The sequence below is a fragment of the Rhinatrema bivittatum genome, chromosome 17 (genome assembly GCF_901001135.1).
Source record: "Rhinatrema bivittatum chromosome 17, aRhiBiv1.1, whole genome shotgun sequence".
Classification (NCBI taxonomy): domain Eukaryota; kingdom Metazoa; phylum Chordata; class Amphibia; order Gymnophiona; family Rhinatrematidae; genus Rhinatrema; species Rhinatrema bivittatum.
Genome location: NC_042631.1, coordinates 10819805 through 10839610, shown reverse-complemented (window position 1 = coordinate 10839610; position 19806 = coordinate 10819805). Strand labels below are relative to the sequence as shown.

Here is a 19806-nt window from a genome sequence, read left to right as displayed (position 1 = left end):
ACCAGACTCCCAGATATTCCAAGGACTAGGAGGGCTTGAGGCTGCTTTTGTCCATATTTACGACCCAACCAAGCTCCTGAAGCAGGGGACGTCACCCTGCTGGTCAAACGGAGACTCTCTTCCAATGACTTCGCCCGGATCAACCAAGTACAGGTGCACCAGAATTCCCTCTTTCCTCAGTGTCGCAGCTACAACCACCACAATCTTGGAAAATGTTCTGGGGGCGGGGGCCAGGCGGAAGGGCAGTGCCTGGAACTGATAATGGTGGCCCAGTACCACAACGCTTAGGAAACGCTGATGTTCTTGCCGGATTGGAATATTAAGATAGGCCTCAGAGAGGTCCAGGGAGGTTAGGGACTCTCCTAGTTGTACGGCCATTATCACGGAATGCAGAGTTTCCAGCGGAAATGAATTACCTGAACTTGTCTGTTGACACTCTTGAGGTCCAGGATGGGGCGAAAGGAACCCTCCTTCTTGGATAAGATGAAACAGATGGAATAACGCCCCATATTTTCCTGGGGTGCCGGTACTGGAATTATAGCCCTCAATTTGAGAAGCCTTATCAAGGTAGACTCCACTGCCTGCTTCTTGTACTGGGAGTGGCAAGCAGACATCATGAACATGTCCCAAAGAATGTTGTGAAATTCCAGTGCAGATACTTCTCGTCTGACATCCAGTACCCATTTGCAGAAATACTGAATAGTTTCATGTGTCCCTTTATAACATGTATACCTCTCTCCCACTCCATCTATATGGCACCAAAGACGGTCACCAACATGCCGTCTGTTTTTTGATGTGATGCTGAATAAACATCACACTCTATGCAATAACCCAACAAGCTGCAATGACTCAGGAACAAGAAATATTGCAAGCATTTTCTAACAAGATTTTCTGTATCTGCCTTACATCAATCTGGGAGTATTAATCCCCTCTCCTCTGCCTCAGAAGCACAGGGCCAAGGGACTCAGAGTACATGCCGGGGTTCTAAATGGTACGGCAGAGACAGCAGCATGTGTGCAGTTTGCTGGCATTTTTAAGGGCATACATGGGTTGTTTCACTAATTAGGTGCGATAAGATCTTAAGGACTTAAAATGTAAAGCTATGTGAGCTTTAAAAGATACTACGGCTACTACCAGACATTTGCAGAGCTGTACAAATACACGAGATACAGTTCCTGCTCCAAGGAGTTTGCAATCTATTCAAGGTCAACAAGTCAAATAAGAGAATTAAAGAAAATGGTTAAAACCAGCAAGAGAGAACCAGGAATTAATTTTTAAAAGCAGCCTCAAAAAGATGGATTTTTAGACTGCATTTGAATAAGGCCAGAGAGGGAACATGATGCAGCTACTCAGGAAGTCTGTTCCAGGCATTCAGCACAGCAAGGTGGAATGCGCAGCGTGGCGAGCTGCAACAGAAGAGGGGAGGAGAGATAAGAGTGACTTGTCTGATAAGTGGAGTTCACAAGGAAAGGCTTAGGGAGAGATAAGGAGCTGCAGAACAAATGCACTTGTAGGTGAGTAAGAGGATGGGGAGCCAGTGTGCTGACCTGAGGAGCAGGGTTATTTTGGTGCCCTGAGATTGGCAGAAGATAAGTCGGCCTGCTGAATTTTGAACAGATTGTAGTGGAGAGAGATAATTCAGTGGGAGACCTGCAGAGAGATACAAAAATCTAATAAATTTCCAAGCTAGGGTAATATGAAAATGAATCCATTGCATATCATGACTAAGCCTCCCAAGCATACAGTCGGGCTTGGTTGTAGTCCAGTGTCTAACTCCATCTCTGCTTTCCCTCTATCAGTGGGGACGGGAAGAAGTTCTGGCCACTGACTGACAAATCTGACTGACAACTTGCAAATAAATGTGGCGTTCACACAACTTTACAGACCCAAGAAAGTCAGAACTGGGATTCCATCCAATAGATAAGAGTGGCAACTGGTGCTCGGCTCTGAAACCCTGTCCTTTACTACTGTTAATGCATTTATTCATGCCAAGTGAAACCAAAGAACGACAATGAATCCCTTTCATTAAACCAGCAGTTTTGAATCCAATAAGAAATTTTTTAACCTGTCATTGCTTCCTCACTCTGCTGAAAAGCCCCGATGCTCTCGAGACCTGGAGGTGACCCAGTGAAGGCACATGAAATGCATTCACATCTCCTCACGCAGAGCTGCCAGACCTCTAACTGCCTAATCTTCGCCTCAAATCTAGCCTCCATCCCAGGGCCCGCCCTAAATTGGACACTTACAGGCCGATGCAATACCGCGCACTGCGGCTAGCGCACGACTTAACACGCGATTGGGTGGGCGTTTTAACCACCGATGCAATACGGGGATTAGCGCGTCCAAAACCACGCATCCAAACAACCGCGTAGCTAATAGCGCTCATCACACGTAAATTCCACGTAGATGAGCACTATTAACTAATAACCACGATTTAAAAAATTTCCCGCACGGCCAACGCACCCCATTGCAACGCGGCAAATTTTACACCAGCGCGGGGCTGACGAAAAGGTATGCCGCTCATTGATAGGAGCAAAAATCCTGCTCTCTGTGATTCCACCTACTGCAATCGTCGCGATTCTAAGGAGGAACCACAGAAAGATTCAGGTAAAAAAAAAACATGGGAAAACAAATAATTCTGGGGGCTCAATATACACGCGAAAGCTAACCGGTCCAGGCCGTGCATTTTGTGCGCGTATATTGTGCCGGCAGCGCGAGAAAACGTGCGCTCGTATTGAGTGTCCATTTTCCCAGCCCGCACCGACAGCCACCTCTCCTCTGCACCCCCGACGCAGAGGAGGCGCTAGAAGTGCACAATTTTCTCTGGCGCCGCGTTTTTAGCACGACCCCCTCATTTAAAATGTCGCATCCCGCGCCCAGGAGAGGTGGCTGGGCACGCGTTAGGAAAGCGGGCACTCGACACCGCGCGCCCGTTTTCTACGCACAGATATTGCATCGGCCTAGATATAGGTGCTCAGCAGGGGGAAGGCGGATTTTCACTTAGGCAGAGCTTCGCGTGTGGATCCTTTGAAAATCGTCCTCTTAAGATATTTCTTTATGCTGACAGGAGAGAGGGTCATCCTGGCATAACGACTTTCAGCTATTATGAACGGTTGTTCTATTTCAGCTCATCAGAGCAGGCTGAACATTCTTACATTCTCATCTTCATATTTTCTTTTCTTGTTCAAGCAAGGAACTGTTCAATCCTTCACAGAAAACTTCACATATATAGCTTAAGGCATTAACAATAAAAACAAAAATCAAGTGTGTTTTAATCTGAATGATTTTCCTTAGATTTTGTCTAATCCACTTGTGTTTGCAAGGGTTCGAGTCCCACTGTCGCTCCTTGTGGCCCTGGGCAAGTCATTTTACCCTCTGTTGCCTCAGGTACAAAACTTAGATTGTGAGCCCTCTGGGGATAGGGAAATACCTACAGTACATGAATGTAATCCACTTTGAAATGCTGACAAAAGTGTGAAAAGCGGAATATAAAAAATCTATATAAATAAAAAATAAAATAATTAAGGTTCCATTGCCTTCAACAAGACAATGGCCAAAAAAAAAACGATGATAAAAATTACAACAGCACAGGATGTGTTCATTTTTGCTCAGCGTTAACCATTTATAAAAAAAACACTTTACCCACCTAACAATGTCCATGGCCTGGTAAATGATTTCAGATTGGTCAACGCCAATCACTCTCCTTGCCCCAGCTTTGGCAGCAAACATTGAAAGTATACCGGTGCCACAGCCGACGTCCAGGACTACCTAGCACAGCAAAATAATTGCATGTTAGCCTTCCATCATCCCTGGATTCTTACTTCTTTAAATACCTGCATAACCTCCATCAACCTACCACTACAACGATCATCGCTCTCGCTCAGGGACGGTCAACCTTAGCCCGCTGGAAGCAAGTCAACTGGTTCATAACAGTTTGAAGAGTAACAATCAACTCCAGACTCGTGCTAATGGCACCAGAGAGAACACATAGCGCCAAGTGGGAAACAGTGCATGAAAACGTGACTGGCACAACCAGTCTGCCCAGTTATTTTTCATTTTCCGCCACCTTTGGGTCGAGGAGAACAATAAAAAGAAAGAACACTGTGAAAGCACATAATCGGGTCCAGGCTACGTTTAACTCTGACCGCAGTCTAACATCGTAACACAGCAGATGATGGCAGGAAAAGACCTCCAACCTGTCCAATCTCTCCAGTTATTCTGGGCCACACTGCTGCCGGCCCTACAGTGGGACCGCGTGTAAGACTGATCTCACTCATCCTCCCCTCCTTGCACGCGAAGAGAGACACAAACTACGTCTCACTTTGTAAAGAAGGAGCGTCTCCCTCTATAAACTGAGAAATGGATTAGCAAGGCAAATTAGTTATCGAGGATGCTATTGCTTGGCTTCACGGCGTTATGTTTGCTAAATAAATGACCTGCTTAGTAGAGCTGGTCTGCTATGGGTGGGATACAAATTTAAATAAAATAAAATAACTGCACCACCTTAGACTAGGATCTGCCACTTAATTCACACCCAGCACCTCATCCTTCCCGCATCTCGGATGTAAATAGCTACCAGTGCCCAAGTGGCCACTGACTGAATGTCTGGCCTCCTAGGTAGCCCACTGCGAGGCCTGCCAGACAGGCCCAGCTATGTGACTGCCTGCGTTTCCTGCAGACCCAGCTGCTAGACAGTTCGGTCACTGCAACCTGGCAGACAGACCCGGCTATGTGAGTGTCTGCGTTTCCTCCAGGACTTCTGGTTATTACTGTTCCTGCAGCCTGGCAGACAGACCCGGCTATGTGAGTGTCTGCGTTTCCTCCAGGACTTCTGGTTATTACTGTTCCTGCAGCCTGGCAGACAGACTCAGCTATGTGAGTGTCTGCGTTTCCTCCAGGACTTCTGGTTATTACTGTTCCTGCAGCCTGCCAGACAGACCCGGCTATGTGAGTGTCTGCGTTTCCTCCAGGACTTCTGGTTATTACTGTTCCTGCAGCCTGCCAGACAGACCCGGCTATGTGAGTGTCTGCGTTTCCTCCAGGACTTCTGGTTATTACTGTTCCTGCAGCCTGGCAGACAGACCCGGCTATGTGAGTGTCTGCGTTTCCTCCAGGACTTCTGGTTATTACTGTTCCTGCAGCCTGGCAGACAGACCCGGCTATGTGAGTGTCTGCGTTTCCTCCAGGACTTCTGGTTATTACTGTTCCTGCAGCCTGGCAGACAGACCCGGCTATGTGAGTGTCTGCGTTTCCTCCAGGACTTCTGGTTATTACTGTTCCTGCAGCCTGGCAGACAGACCCGGCTATGTGAGTGTCTGCGTTTCCTCCAGGACTTCTGGTTATTACTGTTCCTGCAACCTGGCAGACAGACCCGGCTATGTGAGTGTCTGCGTTTCCTCCAGGACTTCTGGTTATTACTGTTCCTGCAGCCTGGCAGACAGACCCGGCTATGTGAGTGTCTGCGTTTCCTCCAGGACTTCTGGTTATTACTGTTCCTGCAGCCTGGCAGACAGACCCAGCTATGTGAGTGTCTGCGTTTCCTCCAGGACTTCTGGTTATTACTGTTCCTGCAGCCTGGCAGACAGACCCGGCTATGTGAGTGTCTGCGTTTCCTCCAGGACTTCTGGTTATTACTGTTCCTGCAGCCTGGCAGACAGACCCTGCTATGTGAGTGTCTGCGTTTCCTCCAGGACTTCTGGTTATTACTGTTCCTGCAGCCTGGCAGACAGACCCGGCTATGTGAGTGTCTGCGTTTCCTCCAGGACTTCTGGTTATTACTGTTCCTGCAGCCTGGCAGACAGACCCGGCTATGTGAGTGTCTGCGTTTCCTCCAGGACTTCTGGTTATTACTGTTCCTGCAGCCTGGCAGACAGACCCGGCTATGTGAGTGTCTGCGTTTCCTCCAGGACTTCTGGTTATTACTGTTCCTGCAGCCTGGCAGACAGACCCGGCTATGTGAGTGTCTGCGTTTCCTCCAGGACTTCTGGTTATTACTGTTCCTGCAGCCTGGCAGACAGACCCAGCTATGTGAGTGTCTGCGTTTCCTCCAGGACTTCTGGTTATTACTGTTCCTGCAGCCTGGCAGACAGACCCGGCTATGTGAGTGTCTGCGTTTCCTCCAGGACTTCTGGTTATTACTGTTCCTGCAGCCTGGCAGACAGACCCAGCTATGTGAGTGTCTGCGTTTCCTCCAGGACTTCTGGTTATTACTGTTCCTGCAGCCTGGCAGACAGACCCGGCTATGTGAGTGTCTGCGTTTCCTCCAGGACTTCTGGTTATTACTGTTCCTGCAGCCTGGCAGACAGACCCGGCTATGTGAGTGTCTGCGTTTCCTCCAGGACTTCCAGTTATTACTGTACTTGTAGCCTGTCGGACAGACTCAACTGCTAGTCAAATTCTATCATCGCGGTCGGTGAGACTGACCTGCAGGGCTGTCTGCACTGACCCCAGGACTTCTAGTTCTTACTATACTTGCAGCCTGCCAGACAGATCCAGCTTCTATCTAATCCTTTCAACAGAAATAATTCTGTGCCTTCCTTTTAGAAAATGGCTCTCGGGGGGGGGGGGGGGGGGGGGGGGGGGAGGGTCTGAAAATTCACTTGAACTGCCGTAAATCACGTCTCCTGGAAGTAGATTCCCCTCTATATAAATAAATAAGAGACTCGTGAAGAAGAAAAGGTTTAACTTAGCCATGTCACCATAATTAATGAGCACTAGAGGAGCGAGTATACAGAACAAAGACAACACTGATGGGTATTTCTGTTATCAGCCTGCCGCATCCTCCAGCAGCTGGAGAACACTCTGCCGTGTAATAAAGCCAAGGCGCATTAAATCACGTCCTGTCACAGTGATGCTCAGCTCGCAGGGCCTGAGCCCGCAAGGGCCGCCCGCTGCCTTAACCTCTCCAGCTCTACCTTGTCCTTGAAGAGATGCGGGTTTTGGTACATGAAGTCCCGGTAGCTTTCTGTGCGGACTCTGTCCTGGGGAAAACGAAAATAAATAAAAAAATTAAATAAATCCACATTCAGTCTGCAGGGGGGGCAGTCTTCATGGGACAATAATTAGCAGATACTGCGCTAGCACAGTCTGGTTCATTAATTGCATTCGTCTCTTTCTGGAAGGGTGGACAGCTCGCGGTCCGATCTTTTATTCATTCTTAAACCGTTAATGAAAGATGTTCCCACAAGCAATTACTGCAAATTTTATAACGTAAAAGTTAGCTTTGCATTTTTACTTAAGCGTTATATAAAACACTGAATTAGCAAAAATATATTTAAAAAAAAACAAACACTCAAAACTTTATACATTTGGACTAGGGGTCTCTCCTCACAATGCTGGCAACCTCCAAATGTTTTTCCCCAAAGGGTAAATCTACCTTTATTATTACTTATTTAGTGCTTTGATGATTTCTCTCTCTTTTTTTCGGTCCTTTCCTGTGCAGGTCACCGTAGCAGCCTTAACTCCTCACACCTGGTCTATATCCGCACCCCCCCCCCCCCAATATCTCTGAATAATATCTGCTAATCCCACAGCCCCCACCCAAAGAGATCCCTAACATTCCCTCTCACCTCCCTAAAGGCCATCCCCACCCCCACTGCCTTAAATAAATAAAGGAGCTGCTTTTTTTTTAAAAAATTAATTTTTTAATCAGTGCGTTCTCAGCTCGCTTCTCTTCCTTCTCCGCTGACGGCACAGAGGGGAAGGAAAGAGGGTTTTCAAACAAAGCACGGGGCAAAGCACGTTTAATTCAGATAAACACAAAATGCTTTACCATCAACGTGAAGAGAAATGGACTTTACTAGCAGGATAAAAAATAGAGAGAGAATTACAACCAGAGGTTCAACGACCGTGCAGGCTAAAGAAAGCGCTCTTTAAAATAGCAATGGTTTTCGTCGATTTCAAAACCGTGGCTCTCTCTCTAGAAGTAACAGTGCACGGAAAGGGCTCCTGATTTGCAAATCGGCACTGACGGAGAGGCTGACGGATACATGTAATCTTCCGCAGAGGTCTGTGCTTCCAAACTCTTATTTGCCTCAATTCTCTGTTTCTCTCCTTCATCCCTGCATGACCTCCACTGGTAATTAAAGCTAAAGCAACCTAAATGAAGTTTGGGACCTGAAGCATGAGCCCCTCAAGTGGTAATATATTAAAATGACAGAAGAAAAATCTTTCCAACAAGCAGCTCCTCATCTGTGACTTGGGCTCTGTACTTTTTTTTGTTCAATTTTTTATTTTGTATTTTTCTTTCCCCCCCACCGTTTCATGCAAACCACTTGAGCACCTAACGCTTGATTTATTATCTCGGTTTCCTTCGAGAAGCTGCTCTAACAGCAAATGAAGCAGAGAAACAGCAGCCACAAGCCAGCCAGTAAATCATCCCCGCTGCACAAACAGGACTGCTTAAAGAAATGAGCCCGGGACGGCCAGAGCGAGAGACGCTGGCAGACTTCCAGTGCAAGCACGGGCGCGGCTGCTCGGTTCCCAACCACCTGTGGACCCGATTTACTGAAAAGACCGCTCCCATTCTATGGGGAAAAAAATGCTTAGTGAACGAGGCCCAAGCTGTGCTTGCTGGGCCGCATAAAATCCTCAACTCCGCCATCCGCACAACAGCCAACGTCGCAAGGGAATTAAACCTGTCGGGGCGTTCACCCGCAACACAAGAACAACATGAGAGATGCGGTGCCGAGTCAGACCCAAGGCCCATCGAGCCCAGCACCCTCTCTCCCGGGTTGCAAATATCTGGCAGATGGCGGAGAGTAAATCCATTCCTGGCTGCTCGCAAGTCTACCTGGGTTACAGGACTGGTCCACACCCCTTCTAAACCCTGCTCTCTGTTAGATGTCCTGACCACATCCTCGGGCAACAAATTCCATAAACTTCATTGTGTGCTGAGCTTTCCCTGACTTGTTTGAACTCTCATCTGGTACCAAACAGTTTCACGGCGAGTCCCCTAGCCTCTCACCACAGAGGAGCCGTTCCATCCCCTTGTTGCACCTTCTCTGTACCTTTTCTAGTTCCATTTTATCTTTCTGGAGATGGGGGCGGTCAGAATCCAAGGTATAATGGTAACAGAGCAATACAGAGGCATTATGGTATTCCCCATGCCTATCCTAATCATTCCTAATAACCTACTTGCTTTGCTGATCTCGCTGCACTTTATGGCTTTACTACTCCATGTACGGATTGCGTCAAGTTCTTAATGACTGCAGGTGCCACAAAGTCTCCTGCTTCGAAGTGCCTGCAAGGGATCTATTTACTAACCTATGACGCATGTTAATACGCAGCTCCCATAATATTCACCAAATGCACATTACTGTGTGTCACAGACCAGTAACCAGGCTCCTAAATGAGATAAAAGGGATGGGTCTCAAGAAAATCAACTGCATTATTTAGGCCCTTCTCACAGATATTCTAAAACAAAGTTTCGCTGTCGTGACTCTGAACATCTGCTTTGTAATATGCTTACAAGACCTGACTGTTCTGATAAGAAATATTCCTCCTTGCTCCAGTAACTCTCACACTGACGGGGACCCAAGCACTAAAAAAGGACCCAAAAAAAACCAAAAAGCTCTCTCAGCAACGTGCAGAAAAGCATCATATGTTTAAATGACAAAGTGTACGGCACAGAAGCACTGCAGCACACTCACTCAGGAGGCGAGAGCAGGACTAGTGGATAAAGCAAAGATTAACCTTGCAGGTCAGCGCCCAGGACCAGAAACGGGACAATGCGGAACGCCAAAAGGCACTGATCCGCTCAACAAGACCTCAGATCCACACATGCACAGCTCTAAAGTGCCTTTCCTGAATGCAACTCTCTCCCTTACTCTGCTCCCAGGCTGTCACAGAAACAAAAAAACTTTTCATTTCACCTGGCAGCTTTTGAAATAAAGTTATTTTGAACTACCTTGCAAGTCATTTCTTTTCCATGGTACCCTCTACTTGAATTATTTGCAGATGGACAAAGATCAGCCGCTGGAGGCTGGGAACAATTACATGGGCAATTTATAATGTAAAAGGCCTAACGTGAGATCGTGAGATGCAATTAATATTCCACGGCTTTTGCATGAAGCTGCAAGGAAGTGGTGGGATTTTTGTTTACTGCCAATCTTTTCAAAAAGAATTACTAGGAAAAAGGTATTTAGAATTGATTGTGCACAGGTAAAACGAACAAAGCAATTCAAAGTACAAACTGAAGAATGTATTTCAGTTCTGCTGTTTTCATAGCCTTGGGGTATTTGGAGGAGGGCTGATGAATGCGTTGAACATTTTAACTAACGCGCCTTTGGTAATCTATACAACAGGATCTGCTGAAACAACTCCAAGGGGGCTCAGTGTTAAAGCGGGGAAGCGGACTGACGATGGCTCGGCCTCACGTCCTCACCATCCCGTCCTAATCAATCACGATCTCCGCCGTTCGGTCTTCTCGGGACATGCCGCTGCCCTTCACAGTCTTCCTGTTCATCAACCGAGCGCAGTGAGATTTGAGGGACGCGTGCGTTTCTCAGTCAGACATCCTTCCACACTGTGTGTTCGTGCGTAGGTGCGTGTTATTACTTCCCTAATCAATTATACGCAACACCCACACCCCCACCATTTCCATGACATCCGAGGTTTCAAATGAGGCAAATGTGATTAGGAAAACCTAATTCAATTGCTTCTGCGTATCTTTTGCGCCCTGAAGAGAAATAAAAAAAAAAGTTAACAAATAAGGGGCAACGCTAAGGCACTGCATGTCTTTAACCTTACTCGGTTGATCGGACACATGGAGGGGGTTTCTCTGGGTCTTGCCGTCATGGAACGCTGCCAGCTGGCTCGCGGCTCTGCAGCAGAATCTGCCTTACAAGGTCTTCTGGAGCACTGAAGTGATTTCCAGGTTTAACAAATCTGTGCGCTCTTTCCCCTTTCTGTGCAGTTTTGCTGGCCCAATACATAAACGTAATGTTCTGGAGTTTACCGAGATGCTGTACTGTAAAAAGCAATTCTCTAAAGATTGCTCCCCAGATTATCCCTGCAGCTCAGTTTCAAGGTCACGACTGCTGCTGAATAAAAAGCTACACTAGTGCTTTCAACCGTATCTGGCAACAACCTTCTCCCAGAAAGAGAACTCTTAAAACACGTCATTAGTATGATCTTACGGATCCCAGGGAAGCTTATTACTGTCCATCAAACCCCAGTTCCCCAGTGTTTATTCTAAGGCTAACAGTTTTCTTGTAATGTGATATTTTACAAAATGTCTAAATTCAGGATGTCTGTGTTTAAAACCAGAAAAGGCTTTGTCTAGGGTGTGCTTTCTCCCAGTGAAGTTAGCAGGCACAGAAGGGGGTCATACAGGGAAATAGAACCATTTATGCCCTCACCCCTAACCCATCAGAACATGTGCACAATTACTCTCTGACCTTCAGCATCTCCTCATGTATCACATAATGCCCATAAGAGCCGAAGTAGGTGCCATCCTCCTCCTCGCTGAGGCCCACTATGACGCTGGCAGGTGCCACAGTGGTTCTGACATCCGCATTCAGCACAAAATCCTGTGCAAACTGCCTGCAATCAATTTGAAAAGATGCCCTTGAGACAAGCTTACAGGACCAGGGCCAGAGGAGAGTGCAATAGCCAGCGCGACCGCAGAGAGGCTGAAGCGTGCTCCAGCGCCCTCTGCTGGCTTCACCCTCTTCCTAATGAACCCATCTGCGACTAAATCTCCACACCACTGGGAAGTGATATTTCCAGATTAGAGTTACGCAGAAATAACTGCACCCACAATACCGATTACCAAAAATGAAACGTCAATCGGATTTCTAGTTCTGCTACAGCTTAGTCTGTTTGGGTACAGATGCAATCAAACAGTATAAAAAAAGAACAATCTTACTTACAAGGGTGGATTCATTTTTTGTGATATTTACTCAAGTCTTTAGCAAAACAGCATCTTTCTAAACAGAACCAAGAATCCCAATTTTCGGGCTAAAAGAAGGCATTTGAAAGTTGACTTCCTGGAGCTGGACTCGCTGCTAAAGTGGCTGACTGAGTTTCCACCTTGAATGGTTGAGAATCGTGCAATTTATGCCTATACTGAGTTGCAGGATTTTTAGTGAACCCCCACATAAAATGCTATTTCATAACACCTTCTGCTTTAAATCCCTTCCAGTAAAACCTGACACGCACTGGCAAGCTCTTCAGCTGTACGTTATTCAAATGCTCATGACACAGAACTGTCAGTCATAGAAAGCAAAGGACAGAACAATGTGGTTATAACTGAGAACTCTGGAATCACCACGGTTTAAAAATTAAAAAAAGTCAGCCGGTATCTGCGCACACGAGCGCTAAACTACCTCATCTTGTGAAGGTCCTCCAGAGCCATGGCCAGGTTAGCTTCCGCGGCCTGCGCCCGGTTTTCCGCATGCCTCAGTCGCTCGACGATCGATGCGTCACCGCTGGACCACCCGGGGTCGGAGACGGCCATGGAGTCATTGAGCTCGTCCACATCTGAGGACACAAGGGAATGCCAAGGTGACCACGACCCTCAAAACTGAGCACTGCATTAACAAGTGAGAGCAGCAGGTGCTACGTGGCAGACTCCGGCCCGGCAAGCAGTTTTTGACCTAGCTGATGAATTCATTAAGCCAAGCTGCTACGTCAGGGGTTTCTCGATCCAGTCCCAGGGGCACACCATGCCAATCGGATATTTTCAGGATATCCACCATGAATAGGCATGAGATAGAGCCACATTCAATGAAGGTAGTGCATGCAAACCTCTACATGCAGATTCCTTTCTGGATATCCTCAACACCTGAATGGCTAGGGCGTGTCCCCAGAGCTCAGATAACAACCCCTGTTTTAAACAAAGTTTGGGACGATGATTATCCTTGTTGGTTCTACAGTACAAAAAGACAGGACTCAAGCATAAACTCCTAGAGGTTTAAACCTTTATGTGGCCAAAAAAAAAAAGAGCCATCATATTACAAAATATGGCTGCACATACCAGTGCATTGTTGTGGATTTCTCTGCCTGAAGAAAATCAGGCTAACTTTGGATAAGGCAACATTTTAAAAACTATTAAAAACTTTTTTTTATTTAAAGCAGCATTTAATCCTCTGAATGCCGTAGTAATCCATTGTCATCAAATGTCTTCCATGTTTCTGATTTCACTGTGAATTTTATGAATGTAACCTGCTTCAAAACCTTGTAGAAGCAGGATACAAATCTTTTAAAAATAAACTCCCCAGAGAGAGATCTGCCCTTTTACACTGAAGGGAAAACTTATTCCTTGTGTTTACACTCTACAGTTCTTTTAATTCCCTTTTTACAGAAATTGCACTATTTAAGTCTTGTGGTTGCGTCTTTTGTTTCATGGACAAGCCGCAGTCGCCTTAGAAAATTCCCCTTTCAAATACAGAAAAGCTATTCAACTGAAAAGATCTAACAGTGAACCAAAAATATGAATCCTAAAAAAAAAAAACCCAATAAGCAAACTGTAATGGCCTGGTTCTGTTCCTTCTCTCCCTTTGCCCTCTGTGGGAGGAATCAGCCACTGCTCGTTTGTGCCCCAGGCGTCTCTGATTTCCCTGCTTCCTTTAACGCCACCTTGTCCCTCTGAAAGGAAGGGAAGAGCACCTCCAGCAGCTTTACAAATGTCGCCTTCCTGATATTTTCAAGGCTTCTGAAGCTCCTAGTCCTACATCCGATCACAAACCAAAGGATGGATGAGGCAGGGAATGCCCCATTAGGCCCTAGGACATTTGCAGCTTTTTCGGGAGAGAAACGAGCCCATCGGGCACTGGGAAACTCTCTGCCATGCACATCAGTCTCCCGTCCCCTCCCCCGTCCTTTCCATACAAAATATCTAACAAGGGCCTTGGGTGCCAATTTCCAGGAGCCACCTAGAAGTAAAGTTCTTGTGCCATTCCTGGTGGTGGTCAGCATTTGAAGACCCTGCAGATGCCAAGTGACCTCCATTCTAATATTCTCAGGGAAATCAGAAGCAGGGTTAAACCAGGCCCAGCGCCCTCTCCCCTTTCTAGTGCTATCGTCAGTCCCGTGCAAGGAGGTGCTCACATCTTGCTCCTCCTCTCCTCAGGCTGATGGTTAACCTGATATCCCCTGAAGCTACCTTTTTATTGTCCATTAGGAACCATATCAATTACAATTTGCATAATAGGGTTATTTAATTGGAAAGGGATGCATGGGAATCTCTGAATCTATTTAATAGAAGCTACACATTGAGTTATTTTCCACTTCTAGGTAATTACCTTAAATAGAATCTGTCTACGTTCACGAGACCCTCTCGAGCGTTGGGAGGGCTCTGGTGCGTGTGCCCCAACGTCACGAGCCTCCCTTAGCAGAAAGGAGACCTCCAGTACCAACGTCACATACTGAACCCCCAGTACTTCTAACCCTGGGGAGCTACGAGCCAGATGTTCCTCGCTCACGCCCGAACTGCATGACAGCTTCAACCAGATAACGAGAACGGGCTGGGGCAGAGTTACATTTTAGTCTGCGAGCGCCGATATTCAGTGCTTACCTGGCTAAAGTTAACGAAATAAGTCTGCTTGGAAAAATGCCTGTGCTAAAGTTACCTGGGAAACTTTCTCTGGGTATATTCAGCTGAACACCCGGGCTAGATTAACTGGGTAACTTTGCAGCTCACCGGCCTACTGACTATAGACTGTAGGAAACATTAAGAAAGCATTAGAGGGCACACTGAAGAAAAAAAAAACAAAAAACGGATGTATTGGCCATCTCCAGAAAGTTCAACACTCACTAAAATCCTCTCTCTCACACTTACTGGTCTTGTGAAGAACTATCCTTAAAGCCCATCCAGCCCCACATTTTGAACTGTTGCATGTTAATTTGCACACACACACATCAGGCACGAATTGACCAACCTCACAAAAAGCCCCTGATGCAGCCCAAGCTCTATGTTATCATTAGAGAAGTATAAACTAGACACACAAGAGAAGCACACCGCCACAAAAATAAAACCAAAACAGGCACATGGGGAAAATCTGAACATAAAACTGAGAAATTAGAAAACTAGCCTGTCACAAAATAAATAATCAAAACACTATTTTACCATAAATACAATAAATAAATTAGAAAGCACAAAGAACAAAACAATCATAAAAACTAACAAAATAAAAGAACTGATTCAAAAGTAAAAGTGAAGGCCATTTGGTTTTGTTTTTTTTTAATCACAAGGACAAAATGGGAGCAAATCTTTTCCAGCCAGGATTAACTTTCACTATAATTGGACTGACCCTGTCAAATCTTACCAAACTGCAGTAAAATATCATCACTCCAAACTGGTTTCAAATATTCTTCCTTCTCCCAAGGAACCGGGCTACAGACAGAATTCAAATACTGGGCAGTGCATTGCTGTACACAGGCAGATGAAAAAGAAAAAAGGCAAATTAAACTCAATTATGTGACAATTTGCCTCTATCTTGTTAAGTATCCAAAAATATTTCCTCACGTGCTGCACGGCATAGATCTGGGAAAACAGGAAGATATGGAGGCTAAACAGATCAAACTTTACCTGTCAAACCTGGCTGCAGTGAGAACGCAGATACTGGCACGGAGCTAGACACAGACGCTGCTACAGAGTACGGGACAGCTGGGGAATCTTACAATCAGTGGGCTTTACCCAAAAATACATAGTTTTCCTCCCTCACCAGGGAAACCAGAACATACTGTGTGTGGGATGGCATCTTGGCTGGAAATCCAGCATGGCAAATGCCATTTCTGGATGGAACCCAGCCTTAGCAAACACTATACAGGACTGGGTGTGCTAGGAATGAAGCAGTAGGTCAGCTCTGCTTTCTGGCCATAAATGTATATAAGCAGGAGTGTAGTTAATGGTTTTGTAAATCTATTTTCCACTTAGGAAGTCATAAATGAAAATGAAATTTACCGTACTGGGTCACACCAAAGGTCCATCAAGCCCAGAATCTCATTTCCAACAGTGGCCAATCCAGGTCACAAGCAAAGAGAAGAGCAACCAAAATGATAAGGGGCATGGAACGGCTGCACTAAGAGGAAAGGCGAAAGAAGTTAGGGCTGTTCAGCTTGGAGAAGAGACGACTGAAGGGGGATATGATAGAGGTCTACAAAATCATGAAAGGACTTGAACAGGTCAATGTAAATTGGTTATTTACTCTCTCAGATAATAGAAGGACTAGGGGGCACTCCATGAAGTTAGCAAGTAGCTCATTTAAAACAAACTGAAGAAAATTCTTTTTCACTCAGCACATAGTTAAGCTCTGGAATTCATTGCCAGAAGATGTGGTTACAGCAGTTAGTGTAACTGGGTTCAAAAAAGGGTTGGATACGTTTCTACAGGAAAAATCCATAAACTGCTATTAATTAATAAGAAATAGTAGCTTGTGATTTATTTAATGTTTGGGTACTTGCCAGGTTCTTGTGACTTGGACTGGCCACTGTTGGAAACAGGATGCTGGGTTTGATGGTCCCTTGGTCTGACCCAGTATGGCATATCTTATGTTCTTACCTGGCAGGATCCCAAAATACAGAAATAAACAGCACCATACTAACTTAGTTTAAAATTATATATACATATATTATTATATAGACCTATATAATATGTGTGTGTGTGTGTGTGTGTATATATATATATATATATATACATACACACACACACAAATTGTATGGTGCTGTTTATTTCTGTATTTTGGGATCCTGCCAGGTAAGAACATAAGATATATATGTATATATATATATATATATATATATATATATATATATATATATATATATATATACACACATATATATACACACACACACACACATTTTCTTAAATGCATGGTAAAAAACACAGAATAAAAACTGGAACTATTACTCACCAGAGATCTAATGAAGTTTATTAGCTTAATGTAGCCATAAAAATCAAGAGCTAAAAGAAAAAAAAAAAGCTTATATAGCAACAAGTTTATATTTAGGGCTCCTTATAGTCCAAACCATTTTCAATTCATTTATCCAAGAAAGAAAAACTGATTTTTTTTCCTATTTTCTTGAGTCAGTTTAACTTGCTAATTGTAACTACTGCAGAGCAGATTTCTAAAGCAGAAGCCAAGATAAAGAAAATGTGTCCTGCATCAGTCAGGCAGGAGAACTGCACCACCTCCCTAGCGCCTCCTTTTGGACCGGAGTGGCAGCTGTCAGCGGGTTTGACAGCCAACGCTCAATTTTGCCGGCATTGGTTCTCGAGCCGACAGCCACGGGCTCGGAAACCGGACGCTGGCAAAATTGAGCGTCCGGGTTTCGACCCGACAGCTGCCGGCCGACTTCAATTTTTTTTTTTAATTTATTTTTTTTTACTTTTGGAAAGTTTTGGGACCTCTGACTTAATATTGCCATGATATTAAGTCGGAGGGTGCACAGAAAAGCAGTTTTTACTGCTTTTCTGTGCACTTTCCCGGTGCGGCTTGCCTGCACATTTTACTTTCTGTATCGCGCGGGAATACCTAATAGGGCCATCAACATGCATTTGCGGGCGCTATTAGGTTTGTCGGATTGGACGCTTGTTTTCGGCCCCTTACTGAATAAGGGGTAAGGGAAAATGCGCGTCCAGTGGCGGGTTAACAGTGTGCTCCGTCAGTTTTGCCCAGGCTAACAGGACAACCCTCGGATCCCACTATCAGAGAAAACACCCTCTGATCATAGTGTAGCTCCCAGCTCCTGACGGATGACAACAGCATGCACCACTTCGAAGACCAATGATTGACATTAAACGTGGAACAGCAGCAATGGAAGGAGGAGGAGGAGGAGGAGACTAATGAATGGCTGTGAACCTCATTCTCCTAAGTAAGAACCTGTGCCTTCAGAATTGGGTTCATCATTTGAAGATCTACCAAACCTCCTTAATTCGAGGCTCCGCAGACTTACGCAGTCTCCACAACATGTGAATGTTAAATAAGCAACACAGAACTTCTTTCTTAGCGCCTTTTCTTTCCAGTTAACTTCAGACAACTATCTACTATCCATCTTTGCTCATTCAGAGAGCCTTATTTATTAAAAGGGTGCTCTCTCTCATTTTATGCTTATGACGAAGACACTAATGGGGCCAAAACTTTATAATTCCATCTCAAAAACTTTTCAGTATCACATTTACTGGCACGAACACCTATCAGACTGCTCCAGCATTGTTCTAAAATGAACATGTAAAATAAAAACAAATTACATTCTTCAATCTGAACAGCCTTTACTAGATAATTCACACATCATCATCTCAAAATGTATCCATCCTGCAAAATGTATCTTGAGATATAGACTTAATAATATAATAACAATAATAAACTATAACAACTCCAAAGTGAACAATATGCAATAATATATAAATATATTAGCTTTGCCCAATCAGAGCAAAATCAGGCTGAAGAGCTACTTTTAAAATTATTATTATTTTTTAATAATTCCATCTAAGGGCCACCAGTCATCAATACATCTTTCACCTTACAGAATAACTTACCATGCTTGTGGACAATGCTGCTGATATTAAATTCATGCTCAGCTTTACAGTGGGAAAATATATCTTCAGCAGAACTGAACAACCTGAACAAAAAAAACAAACAAACAAAACTTTTACTTTCCACTCTAAACAGAGCCCGTTCATTAACACCTTGCTCCTAGTCACGCTGCACATCTTGTGTGTGTGCTTTCTGCACAGATTCACAGATATTCTCACCCAATTACCTACAAGCCTCCGATTGAGTACTATTCACAAATCCCTCCTCCAGGTCTATGCCATATAATACCTCTTAGCTCAACAACTAAAGAATTAATTTTCCAATCCCTCTTGTCTATTTTGCAGATACCTTATTCATAATTGATTCATTTTAATCGCCTGTATATAACATTTCTATTACTACTGTTTTTGTTTTAATGTTATTAGTATTTATTCAATGTTTCTCCAAGTTCATTTTCCTGTTCCATGTAAGACACACTTGTTAAGTCACTCCAATGTTATATGTAAACCGAAGTGATTAGCAACATTGTTGCTAGAACTTCGGTATATAAAAAATGTTAAATAAATAATAAATAAATTACCACTGGTATGCACCATGGCTAAAGTGATGCTGCCAGAATCCAAAGCTGTAAACCTCTATTGTGGAGCGGTATAAACAGTACATAGAGAGCACTGCAGCGCTATTGCGGAAGCCGGTAGGAAATCGCTGCAGATTGTATGCACAACAAGCTATTTGCAACTCCAAAACAGTCATTGTTGTTTTTACTTAATTACTTAAAGCAGCACGACCCGATCACGTCATGGTCCTACTAATAAGCGATGCACGCCTATAGTTTAGCTTGGATTTAAGAGTCGGCTTATTACAAACCGGTCACAGAACAGGCACCGGGTCTGCACGGCGCCGCTGGGCTCCTCGTCCTCTCCGCTGTCTGACAGCCCCGGCAACTCATCGTCGCTGGCCTCCTCCGAGCCTAGAGCAGAGGGAAAAGCAAGAAAGCGTTAACGGGCAACGGCGCGAGCCCTTTCCAGCGCCTCATCTCCCGCCCGCTCACGTGCGCACCTCTGCGCTGCGCCATCTTGGGACCGCAAGGCACCGGCCTCCCTGGCCCCACCCTCCTTTGCACTTCCGGGATCAGCCAGCGGCACGCAGGGCGTCGCCGGCACGCAGGGCGTCGTCTCCACGGCAACCGAGCCAGGCGGCTAACCCGAACCCAGGGCTTCCCGGCGCCTTCCAGTTCCTCCCACGCCCGGGGAGAGCAGCGCCGCTCGGGGTGAGACAGTGCCTGTCTACCCGGCTGCAAACAGGAGCTTGCCCAGGCCACGCT

General features: G+C 45.3%; 1 protein-coding gene across 5 annotated transcripts in view; it reads right to left on the bottom strand.

Annotated features, from left to right (window-relative positions):
• The window catches only part of PRMT3 (protein arginine methyltransferase 3), a 123786-nt gene extending 104183 nt beyond the window's left edge, over nt 1–19603 (bottom strand). For 3 of the 5 annotated variants that reach the window (XR_003853231.1, XM_029582560.1, XM_029582563.1), the window contains exons 1-9: nt 19542–19603; nt 19350–19452; nt 18485–18567; nt 16860–16909; nt 15270–15372; nt 12330–12483; nt 11400–11544; nt 6915–6980; nt 3647–3768 (exon numbers count right to left, since the gene is read on the bottom strand). Coding sequence is in view for 4 of the 5 variants with exons in the window: in XM_029582560.1 (XP_029438420.1) it covers nt 3647–3768; nt 6915–6980; nt 11400–11544; nt 12330–12483; nt 15270–15372; nt 16860–16909; nt 18485–18567; nt 19350–19452; nt 19542–19557 (842 nt within the window). In the remaining variant the exon portion in view is untranslated. The remainder of the gene's footprint in view (nt 1–3646; nt 3769–6914; nt 6981–11399; nt 11545–12329; nt 12484–15269; nt 15373–16859; nt 16910–18484; nt 18568–19349; nt 19453–19541) is intronic. The other 2 variants (XM_029582562.1, XM_029582561.1) reach the window with 2 other exon arrangements.
• Between the last annotated feature and the right edge of the window lie 203 nt (nt 19604–19806).